The following is a 12,579-nucleotide window of genomic DNA, read 5'->3' on the forward strand; positions in this document are numbered from 1 at the left end:
TTAATAAAAAAAATGGACTCAAGTAAGATGTGACATTTACATGAAGTCCTTCATAATTAATGCAAACTTTGTTGGTAATATAAAGAGGCCTTTATATGAGCATTAAACCAAAGTCTACAGTCTTTTAAGTGATTTGGACTGCGTACAAAAGTATTTAAGTCATAATGAAATAATTTAAACTTGCAGAAATAATCTTTTCAAGCACTCTCAAAACTAGAGTCAAAGTGAATGAAGGTTACAGTACAATTATCCATAATCAAAGGTTGGAACGGTCTCTAAATGTGCACTTACCTTGGATCTGAGGAGGTGAAATGAAGTCAGTATCAGTACGACTGCGTCCACATGAAGATGCTGCCACTGATTTATAACAAACACAATAAAAGCAAATGATAACGCAGCGTTATTTATTGTGCAGATAACAGGATGCTCCTTCTGCCCATGTCATCAAATGTTTAACCTTAAACTCTGCTCTGATTGGTCTACAAAACAAAAGTCCTTACTGGTGCACTGTGTGTTCACATTCTCCGGTCAGATTTTCAGGTAATTTCTGGCCAAATTGATTCAGAGAAACAAACTGGTGTTCACCGGTAATCACATGGAGGGTGTTACCTCTCAGGCTCCAGCCCTTCGTGCTCTGTGCTTTCTGTTCCTTTTTCCTACAGATGAACTTCCAGCTGAGGTCAAATGAGACAGTGACAGGGTCACAGGACAGAGGTAGACGGTATTAGCCGTGTTGCAAATTTCAAAAAATGCAAAGCCAGTAGTGTGCAGTTCAGAAAAACACAAGTTCAAGCACTTTTTAAGGGCATCAAGCACATCTTAAGACCTTATTTAAGAATATCAATATTGCTTTTGGATAAAATCATCTGTGTATTTGGTTTATTGACTAAATAAAACATAAGTAATCCAAAGTCGCTCGGCCTATCTATCGTTCACACTAGTGTTTTAGTTCAAAGCCACATATATAAAGATCTGTCTGAATATTTTCCTCTTGAAGTATAAATTATGCTCGGCAGGGCTTTGAGCTAAATGTCAGCATGCTAACATGTTCGCGATGACAATGTTACAGTAACATGCTGATGTTTAAGTAGTTATAAATATCAAACATATTCAAATCTTTAGTCTAAGCATGCTATCATTTGTTTATGAGGAAATGAGCAAATTAGTGTGGGTATTAAGTCATAAATCATACTTTTGGACCTGACTATATAAAATACTCTAATCGCTCCGTGAAAAAACAAAAATGTATTTTTTAATTATTTTATGATAAATTATCCTGAACAATCACAAGTTAAAACACTGCTGAGTAAGCACTTATTTAAAAGAAACTATTTGCAAAATATCTGCACTCCTCAGCCTGAAGAACTCTTGAAATACATCTGTAGCACGGACGTCAGCCTCCATTGCGGCTGCAACAAAAAGCTGGTATAAGATTTAAAGAAACATGACAGCAAGAAATGTGTCATTTATCGGAGTTTTCAACATGACAGAAACGGTTGTCAAGTCGACAGTGGCAGACCTCCTGGTTGATGTTTTGCTGCTGCTTTCATTTCTGCAGCTACACGTACTGTGAAAGAATCCAAGTGATCTGTCAGGAAGAGAAAGCCAATGCATTGTTTCAAGTTGGAAGAATAATAAAGTCTCAGACATCATGTGACACACAGCATACGATCAAGTTCAACGATTCACAAACACGTGGAAATATCCAAATCAGTTGTTTCAAGGGTGAGATTGTGGTTAATTTATTCTCCGTCTGATTGTGTCAAGATTCCCTCACATTTCTGTACAGCGGCTTTGTTTATAAAAGCTTTATCATCTCTGACTGCTGAAAGGGGTTGAATGGATTTAAGTTAGGTACCCTCGCCTGACACTGGTACAAGATTAAATGTGATTTGGGGCAGTGGGCAAACATAGCAGCCTGTTTGTGGGTAACAACATATCTTCTCCTCTGTAGTCTCAAAACTCACTTAACTCTTGGGTTGAATACAGTTTGGGCTGCTCTTTTCATCCAACTTCTGACTGTAATAATATCCAAACATGCACTTTTGTGTAGGATAAAGAAAACCAGTAACTGGGCTAGTAACACTTTATTTAAAGGGGCCATATCTTTGGATATTCTCATATTTTCATGGGTTCGCATTTTTGTGTGTTTATTGTTCACAGTGAAAACAGCATAATTCAGGGTTTTTCCAGAATGACATTTTTAAAAAGGTCGCCTCTGAAATGGGCCGTTCAGAACAGCTGCAGGTTTCTACGTAGCTTTCGACCAATCGTCATTCCCCTCCGACTGCCTTCCAGACTGCACAGCCACCACGTGTACAATCCCACGTGGTGGCTGTGCAGTCATTCCAAATACTGTCAGCCAATCGTGGCTAAGGTCTGACCTTTGAATGGCAAAACGGCTTGTTCGTTTCAGGAGGAAGGAGAGGCTCCAAATATGTACACAATTTTTTAAATGAAACAAACTTTACCAATGTGATTAAAAACACATTAGAATAATAGAAAATAGATTGCACAGCTTAAATATGTCCACTCTAACATGCGTCAATTGTAGCCTCAATGTCTCAATGTTTTACAATCAATTGTAAAACATTTGAAATTAAAGTGAGTGAGTTCCCTTTACTTTACCTGAGAGCTGGCCTTCAAAGGAAGGATGATGACTACTCATTATCAGAGAATTATTATATGCTATATAGTGGACTCATTGTATCCCACAATGCATTGTGAAAAGAAGTGTACAACCGATGGTCACTAACCAAGCAATATATACCATAATGCATTGCGGCGCAAGAGGAGACGAGATGAGCGCGACCGGCGTGATCTGACGTACAATGTAAGTAATTCTCCTATTTTCTGAGTAGCTTTTACTTTTGATCATGAAGTGTGTTTTACTGGTTTCTTATCCACGTTATACATTTTGAATTCTATCTAAAAATTACGCCGCTTCAGTACAAATCACGGCTAGTGAACCAGATTAACATCAGCCTTTAGCCTTGTTATGTATAGTAATCGCCATTGGCAACGCTACTTGCGCTGAGCAGACGGGCTAAATGTTTTTATTTCGCTCTGGAGAAATATCATTTGTCAGGTTATTTTATTCTCTGCAGGGAGCGACGACGATGTGCCCAAACTGATTCTGCTCTTCACCGAAACGCTTTGCTGCTGCAGACGTGTCAGATTCTTCCGAATGGCTTTCTTATTGTGATGTGTCATTTTATCATACAATTTACTTGAAAAAAAAGCTATCTATTTTCATTAATAATTATATTGATAAATGTGTGTCTTGTTTTTAATATATTCATAACTTGTTCTTACATTTTCTTACATACAAAGAGATGGATATACATAAATGTATGTTTCTTTTTTTTAATAACAATAAAGTATTTTATATTTATGATTTATATATTGTTTTATTTTATGGAAATACGCTTGTGAAATTCATGCTGTTATTTATTATTGATCCCCAACCGGCATTGAGCTACATGTTTTATGTGTGCGACAGCAATGACGTGGCGAGTAGCGTCTGAAATTAGATTTTTTATTGTGCTGATGAGTTCACTATATATTCCAATGCAATCAATTCACTATGTAGGAAGTAGTGAATAAGTGTCTGATTTGGGACACAGGAAAAGACTAAATACACTGGGGGTTAAGAGGGAAAGGTGAGACTAATCAACACAGGTGAAAACAGTGAGGGCAGGGCAGACAATCCAAAAGGCGGGTAAAGAAACAAAGGAAGGAAGTAAAGCATCACGAGAGAAAAAGTGACAACAGCTACAAAGTAAAACAGGAAATGAAAATTTGAACAAGAATACAAACTAAATATAAAAAATAAACAATAACTCAAGTCACAAGAACTTCCTGCTGTTTTTTTTTTTACCATTTTTTTAATGTCGTCACACCAAAACGTTAATTCCAATTGGACAAATAATGTCACAAATATCTACATGATTAGATAACTTTACAGGTTTGGAAGTTTAAAAACACATTATAATTTGGACCCTTTTACAGGTGTCAAAGATTTAAAAAAAAAGCAGACCTTATTCTTTTCCTCTGTAGATAATCTTTACAAATGGGCCTCAAACATACACATGATTTAATGAGACTGAGTGGTTGTCAGGTAGGGGACACTTCTTAAACTGGATTAAATAATATATTTTGGTGGGGACTATTTGCAACTGTGGATGAATACAAAATTCGATTGGTTGAAAAAGAACAAATGTGAAAAATCAGAAGACATGAAAGGTTTATCACCAAGTACACCCCCACACACCATCATTAACTGTTAATGATTGGGATCTTATTTTTCACAGATCGCTACATATTTATTTAAACAGTTCATATCATTCCATTGTCCTTCTCGTAGCGATGATCCCTGCATAAGTACTCCACAGTCCTGGTTCCTTAAGTTGTTGGGCTGACCTTCCTGCCAGTACCTGATGAAAAGGATAACAGACATTTATTTCTCCTCTCTCATGTCAGACAAGTTGTTCCGCACTCCAACTGTAACTAAAGGGACTGTAACACAGTATTTCTTCTATAGAGGTCTCATGTGCATTAAAAAACTACTTTGTAGAGTCATCAAACCTTTTGACAGGCCCCGTCACCACCCCTCAGAGTTTTTAAACCATCACACAATCATAAAGTTTACTCAAGACAATGTCTTTTCAATTGCTCAGCCTGATGCGCTGGCGGGGGGGTAGGTGTCAGACGAAGCGATTAACTGCACGCTGCCTTTGTTTACATTTTCTGTTCTGTTAAAGAAAGCAAGATGAGATTTATTGTTGTTTATTATTGTATTGTTGTTGGAAAAACCACCACTTACGGCTTTGTCCACGGGGGGCGCCAAAATCAACACAAACCGAAAGGTCCTCACAGGAGCTTTAAATGATGATTAACTAAGGAATCTGCAGTTAGATTTCATGATCCTATGAGATTTAAGTTAATATAGCCTGACAGTTTAAACTTACGTCGTGGTGATTGGAGTCTTATCCACCCACGTCCAAGTCCCCTCTTCAGTAATGTCATCCAGACCAATCCAGGCATTTACGCCTGAATTCAGCAGCCCGTGCACAAATATCTGTAATTGTAGCATACAGGAATGATTCTCTAAATATCCTAAAACATTTTGTTTCTACCGTCATGTCTTCTGATTCAGACCACCAGTTTAACATCAGACTTTTTCATAATAATATTCATACTTAAAAACATAAATTCATAAAACATAACTGAATAAAAACATGCTCGACCTCCTTTTAACTATGCGTAAAAATATCCACCACCTTGTTAAGATCCATGGCTCTGCTTGTTCACTAGATTTGTTTCTTGAAGTAATAAACATTGTTCACTTATTACTTTACAGCACAAACTGTGTGATGTGTGTGTTTTTGACTTATGAACAAAAACTTAACCATTCACAATAAGTGAAAGGTGTTTCATAGTGTATATATTTATTATTAATATTATTATTGTATTTTATTGTCTTCTTGTCTTTTTTTATCCATCACTTGTTTAACCCTGTGCTTTACTTTGAGCTGTTGTAACAAGGGAATTTGCCCCAATGGGGGATCAATCAAGTCTATCTTATCTGATCTTAAAACCACTTCTAACATAGATCTTGTGTATCCTTCAGTCATACATCTCATGCATCTTCTTTCTTTCTCACCTGTTCCAGCCTGCTGTCTATGACGGCCAAATCGGCTCCCTCAGCCATGCAGTCTGACCTGCTTGAAGTCCAGCTTTTCTTCACAGTTGAAACAAAGTAACAGCTGATGTCCAACTTCTTCCAGCCTTTCTGACAAGGCCTGCCTGCAACATTGAAACATTGGAAAGAAAAAATATCACAAACAGGCTATGCATAGCACAGTACAGTCAATTGATTGAACTTTTGTGACATCTTACGTCTTACTTTGTCGATCTTCTTCTCTAATTGATCTCTAACTGTTGCCAAACTGGTGTAATTGGTCTGTAGCTGCTCTTTTTCCCTCTGCAGAGTATTATAACGTATTTGCAGTCTTGATTTGTCTGTCAACAGTGAATTGTATTTGATCTGAAGTGAACTTTTACTTCTCGTCAGATCATTGAAGTTTACTTGCAGTTGGTCCTTGTCACTCTTCAGTGAAGAGTACTTCCTCTGCAGCTCATCTCTGTTCGTCCTCATCGTGGTGCACGCGGTCTGTAACTCGTCCAGCTTCTTCTGCTTGTCATCATAGTTTGTCTTTACCTGATCGCTCTCTTGTTTTAAGGTGTTGTAGCTTTGCTGCAGCTTTTCCTTTTCTTTATTCAGGTTACTCAGTCTGGCCTCAAACTGTTTTCTCTCTGCAGTTGACGCATCAGAAGTGACCTGCAGCCGATCTGCTCCAGGGCAGAAAGAACAAAAATCAGAAACAGGTTGCAAATAGCAAAGTATAGTAACTGAATCGAACCTTTATGAGAGACATCTTACCTCTTACGTTGTTGATATTCTTCTCTAATTGATCTCTAACTGTTGCCAAACTGGTGTAATTGGTCTGTAGCTGATCTTTTTCCCTCTGCAGAGTATTATAACGTATTTGCAGTCTTGATTTGTCTGTCAACAGTGAATTGTATTTGATCTGAAGTGAACTTTTACTTCTCGTCAGATCATTGAAGTTTACTTGCAGTTGGTCCTTGTCACTCTTCAGTGAAGAGTACTTCCTCTGCAGCTCATCTCTGTTCGTCCTCATCGTGGTGCACGCGGTCTGTAACTCGTCCAGCTTCTTCTGCTTGTCATCATAGTTTGTCTTTACCTGATCGCTCTCTTGTTTTAAGGTGTTGTAGCTTTGCTGCAGCTTTTCCTTTTCTTTATTCAGGTTACTCAGTCTGGCCTCAAACTGTTTTCTCTCTGCAGTTGACGCATCAGAAGTGACCTGCAGCCGATCTGCTCCAGGGCAGAAAGAACAAAAATCAGAAACAGGTTGCAAATAGCAAAGTATAGTAACTGAATCGAACCTTTATGAGAGACATCTTACCTCTTACGTTGTTGATATTCTTCTCTAATTGATCTCTAACTGTTGCCAAACTGGTGTAATTGGTCTGTAGCTGATCTTTTTCCCTCTGCAGAGTATTATAACGTATTTGCAGTCTTGATTTGTCTGTCAACAGTGAATTGTATTTGATCTGAAGTGAACTTTTACTTCTCGTCAGATCATTGAAGTTTACTTGCAGTTGGTCCTTGTCACTCTGCAGCTCATCTCTGTTCGTCCTCATCGTGGTGCACGCGGTCTGTAACTCGTCCAGCTTCTTCTGCTTGTCATCATAGTTTGTCTTTACCTGATCGCTCTCTTGTTTTAAGGTGTTGTAGCTTTGCTGCAGCTGTTCCTTTTCTTTATTCAGGTTACTCAGTCTGGCCTCAAACTGTTTTCTCTCTGCAGTTGAAGCATCAGAAGTGACCTGCAGCCGATCTGCTCCAGTGCCGTAATCGGCCTGTGCTGGGTCTACTGACCAGGGCTGGCTCAAGATTTCATCTGTAAATTATAAAGAAAATTACATATTTTTTAGACAATTGCATGGAAGTTACAAAATTCATATTTTAAATGATAAAGAACTAACTTACAGTAGATGACTTGTCCTACGTTTCCAGCCAACAAGACAGCACACATAATTCCAAGACACACAGAAACACATCTGGACGGGGGGTTTCTTCTCTGAAAATCTACTCAATCAAAAGTAAGAAAATAATTACACATAATTTCTTATGCACTAAGTTGCCACTTTACCTAATTGTCCCATGGAAATAAAAGCACAAGAAACTCTGGTGTAAAAACTTATTTTATGAGCTAAATTATACATATGGCATTCAAATAAGTCCCATAAGTCAGTTTCCCAATGCACATGGATTACACTTGTTAATACTTTGAGTCTAAATATTCTCCCTTGTAGTGTGTTTTCAGGTTAATACTGTACCACTGGTACTGATGAGGTTCCTCTTCTTATATACATCATCATCGATCTCCATTGGATCCATTCGGGTACCGGTCTCACTGTTTTTCCTGTTAAAAAAATACATTTATATAAGTTTGTTAATACACTACAACATTATAAACTGCTAAATGTTCTTTTATACATTTTTTAAAATCAGTATTCATAAGTTTGTGTTAATCTATTATTTGTGTTAACATTGCATGCCTCTGTTTAATAAAAAAAATGGACTCAAGTAAGATGTGACATTTACATGAAGTCCTTCATAATTAATGCAAACTTTGTTGGTAATATAAAGAGGCCTTTATATGAGCATTAAACCAAAGTCTACAGTCTTTTAAGTGATTTGGACTGCGTACAAAAGTATTTAAGTCATAATGAAATAATTTAAACTTGCAGAAATAATCTTTTCAAGCACTCTCAAAACTAGAGTCAAAGTGAATGAAGGTTACAGTACAATTATCCATAATCAAAGGTTGGAACGGTCTCTAAATGTGCACTTACCTTGGATCTGAGGAGGTGAAATGAAGTCAGTATCAGTACGACTGCGTCCACATGAAGATGCTGCCACTGATTTATAACAAACACAATAAAAGCAAATGATAACGCAGCGTTATTTATTGTGCAGATAACAGGATGCTCCTTCTGCCCATGTCATCAAATGTTTAACCTTAAACTCTGCTCTGATTGGTCTACAAAACAAAAGTCCTTACTGGTGCACTGTGTGTTCACATTCTCCGGTCAGATTTTCAGGTAATTTCTGGCCAAATTGATTCAGAGAAACAAACTGGTGTTCACCGGTAATCACACGGAGGGTGTTACCTCTCAGGCTCCAGCCCTTCGTGCTCTGTGCTTTCTGTTCCTTTTTCCTACAGATGAACTTCCAGCTGAGGTCAAATGAGACAGTGACAGGGTCACAGGACAGAGGTAGACGGTATTAGCCGTGTTGCAAATTTCAAAAAATGCAAAGCCAGTAGTGTGCAGTTCAGAAAAACACAAGTTCAAGCACTTTTTAAGGGCATCAAGCACATCTTAAGACCTTATTTAAGAATATCAATATTGCTTTTGGATAAAATCATCTGTGTATTTGGTTTATTGACTAAATAAAACATAAGTAATCCAAAGTCGCTCGGCCTATCTATCGTTCACACTAGTGTTTTAGTTCAAAGCCACATATATTAAGATCTGTCTGAATATTTTCCTCTTGAAGTATAAATTATGCTCGGCAGGGCTTTGAGCTAAATGTCAGCATGCTAACATGTTCGCGATGACAATGTTACAGTAACATGCTGATGTTTAAGTAGTTATAAATATCAAACATATTCAAATCTTTAGTCTAAGCATGCTATCATTTGTTTATGAGGAAATGAGCAAATTAGTGTGGGTATTAAGTCATAAATCATACTTTTGGACCTGACTATATAAAATACTCTAATCGCTCCGTGAAAAAACAAAAATGTATTTTTTAATTATTTTATGATCCTGAACAACCACAAGTTAAAACACTGCTGAGTAGGCACTTATTTAAAAGAAACTATTTGCAAAATATCTGCACTCCTCAGCCTGAAGAACTCTTGAAATACATCTGTAGCACGGACGTCAGCCTCCATTGCGGCTGCAACAAAAAGCTGGTATAAGATTTAAAGAAACATGACAGCAAGAAATGTGTCATTTGTCAGAGTTTTCAACATGACAGAAACGGTTGTCAAGTCGACATTGGCAAACCTCCTGGTTGATGTTTTGCTGCTGCTTTCATTTCTGCAGCTACACGTACTGTGAAAGAATCCAAGTGATCTGTCAGGAAGAGAAAGCCAATGCATTGTTTCAAGTTGGAAGAATAATAAAGTCTCAGACATCATGTGACACACAGCATACGATCAAGTTCAACGATTCACAAACACGTGGAAATATCCAAATCAGTTGTTTCAAGGGTGAGATTGTGGTTAATTTATTCTCCGTCTGATTGTGTCAAGATTCCCTCACATTTCTGTACAGCGGCTTTGTTTATAAAAGCTTTATCATCTCTGACTGCTGAAAGGGGTTGAATGGATTTAAGTTAGGTACCCTCGCCTGACACTGGTACAAGATTAAATGTGATTTGGGGCAGTGGGCAAACATAGCAGCCTGTTTGTGGGTAACAACATATCTTCTCCTCTGTAGTCTCAAAACTCATTTAACTCTTGGGTTGAATACAGTTTGGGCTGCTCTTTTCATCCAACTTCTGACTGTAATAATATCCAAACATGCACTTTTGTGTAGGATAAAGAAAACCAGTAACTGGGCTAGTAACACTTTATTTAAAGGGGCCATATCTTTGGATATTCTCATATTTTCATGGGTTCGCATTTTTGTGTGTTTATTGTTCACAGTGAAAACAGCATAATTCAGGGTTTTTCCAGAATGACATTTTTAAAAAGGTCGCCTCTGAAATGGGCCGTTCAGAACAGCTGCAGGTTTCTACGTAGCTTTCGACCAATCGTCATTCCCCTCAGACTGCCTTCCAGACTGCACAGCCACCACGTGTACAATCCCACGTGGTGGCTGTGCAGTCATTCCAAATACTGTCAGCCAATCGTGGCTAAGGTCTGACCTTTGAATGGCAAACGGCTTGTTCGTAGCTTTTACTTTTGATCATGAAGTGTGTTTTACTGGTTTCTTATCCGCGTTATACATTTTGAATTCTATCTAAAAATTACGTCGCTTCAGTACAAATCACGGCTAGTGAACCAGATTAACATCAGCCTTTAGCCTTGTTATGTATAGTAATCGCCATTGGCAACGCTACTTGCGCTGAGCAGACGGGCTAATGTTTTTATTTCGCTCTGGAGAAATATCATTTGTCAGGTTATTTTATTCTCTGCAGGGAGCGACGACGATGTGCCCAAACTGATTCTGCTCTTCACCGAAACGCTTTGCTGCTGCAGACGTGTCAGATTCTTCCGAATGGCTTTCTTATTGTGATGTGTCATTTTATCATACAATTTACTTGAAAAAAAAGCTATCTATTTTCATTAATAATTATATTGATAAATGTGTGTCTTGTTTTTAATATATTCATAACTTGTTCTTACATTTTCTTACATACAAAGAGATGGATATACATACATGTATGTTTCTTTTTTTAATAACAATAAAGTATTTTATATTTATGATTTATATATTGTTTTATTTTATGGAAATACGCTTGTGAAATTCATGCTGTTATTTATTATTGATCCCCAACCGGCATTGAGCTACACGTTTTATGTGTGCGACAGCAATGACGTGGCGAGTAGCGTCTGAAATTAGATTTTTTATTGTGCTGATGAGTTCACTATATATTCCAATGCAATCAATTCACTATGTAGGAAGTAGTGAATAAGTGTCTGATTTGGGACACAGGAAAAGACTAAATACACTGGGGGTTAAGAGGGAAAGGTGAGACTAATCAACACAGGTGAAAACAGTGAGGGCAGGGCAGACAATCCAAAAGGCGGGTAAAGAAACAAAGGAAGGAAGTAAAGCATCACGAGAGACAAAGTGACAACAGCTACAAAGTAAAACAGGAAATGAAAATTTGAACAAGAATACAAACTAAATATAAAAAATAAACAATAACTCAAGTCACAAGAACTTCCTGCTGTTTTTTTTTTTACCATTTTTTTAATGTCGTCACACCAAAACGTTAATTCCAATTGGACAAATAATGTCACAAATATCTACATGATTAGATAACTTTACAGGTTTGGAAGTTTAAAAACACATTATAATTTGGACCCTTTTACAGGTGTCAAAGATTTTTAAAAAAAAGCAGACCTTATTCTTTTCCTCTGTAGATAATCTTTACAAATGGGCCTCAAACATACACATGATTTAATGAGATTGAGTGGTTGTCAGGTAGGGGACACTTCTTAAACTGGATTAAATAATATATTTTGGTGGGGACTATTTGCAACTGTGGATGAATACAAAATTCGATTGGTTGAAAAAGAACAAATGTGAAAAATCAGAAGACTTGAAAGGTTTATCACCAAGTACACCCCCACACACCATCATTAACTGTTAATGATTGGGATCTTATTTTTCACAGATCGCTACATATTTATTTAAACAGTTAATATCATTCCATTGTCCTTCTCGTAGCGATGATCCCTGCATAAGTAATCCACAGTCCTGGTTCCCAAAGTCGTTGGGCTGACCTTCCTGCCAGTACCTGATGAAAAGGATAACAGACATTTATTTCTCCTCTCTCATGTCAGACAAGTTGTTCCGCACTCCAACTGTAACTAAAGAGACTGTAACACAGTATTTCTTCTATAGAGGTCTCATGTGCATTAAAAAACTACTTTGTAGAGTCATCAAACCTTTTGACAGGCCCCGTCACCACCCCTCAGAGTTTTTAAACCATCACACAATCATAAAGTTTACTCAAGACAATGTCTTTTCAATTGCTCAGCCTGATAGTGCATCACCTCCTGATTGAGCCGACGAGGTCTTTGAGCTGAAAGTGCGATACATTTAAAACCTTCCTCCACATTTTCTACTGCTGCATTGTTTAATTAAGGATCAAAACTAAAACACATTTCAGAAAATAGACTTAAAGCTCCTGTGAGTAGTTTTTCACTGGTTATGAAACAGACTCAAATTAATTCTGATTACTCT

At 37.4% G+C, this 12,579-nt stretch overlaps 1 protein-coding gene across 1 annotated transcript; it reads right to left on the reverse strand.

The window, feature by feature from the left end:
- Window positions 1-4,966: 4,966 nt before the first annotated feature.
- Window positions 4,967-7,984, reverse strand: LOC138598461 (C-type lectin domain family 4 member M-like). Its single transcript, XM_069670253.1, has 9 exons — window positions 7,924-7,984; window positions 7,574-7,675; window positions 6,983-7,484; window positions 6,605-6,834; window positions 6,439-6,568; window positions 6,061-6,290; window positions 5,902-6,024; window positions 5,666-5,808; window positions 4,967-5,080 (listed from the first exon to the last, which is right to left on the reverse strand). Exons 1-9 carry the CDS (start codon window positions 7,982-7,984, stop codon window positions 4,967-4,969), a joined length of 1,635 nt encoding a protein of 544 aa, XP_069526354.1.
- Between the last annotated feature and the right edge of the window lie 4,595 nt (window positions 7,985-12,579).

Source organism: Semicossyphus pulcher, unplaced genomic scaffold, assembly GCF_022749685.1.
Source record: "Semicossyphus pulcher isolate SPU_LCO1_2020_fin unplaced genomic scaffold, fSemPul1.0.p SCAF_2, whole genome shotgun sequence".
Classification (NCBI taxonomy): Eukaryota; Metazoa; Chordata; class Actinopteri; order Labriformes; family Labridae; genus Semicossyphus; species Semicossyphus pulcher.

Coding starts and splice junctions, on each gene's coding strand:
- LOC138598461 (XM_069670253.1), bottom strand. CDS start 7,984: ATGGATCCAATGGAGATCGATGATGATGTATATAAGAAGAGGAACCTC. Junction 6,835..6,982: donor AACAACGTAAGAGGTAAGAT/GTCTCTCATAAA, acceptor GGCCAGACTGAG/TAACCTGAATAAAGAAAAGG. Junction 6,025..6,060: donor TGATCTGACGAGAAGTAAAA/GTTCACTTCAGA, acceptor CACTGTTGACAG/ACAAATCAAGACTGCAAATA.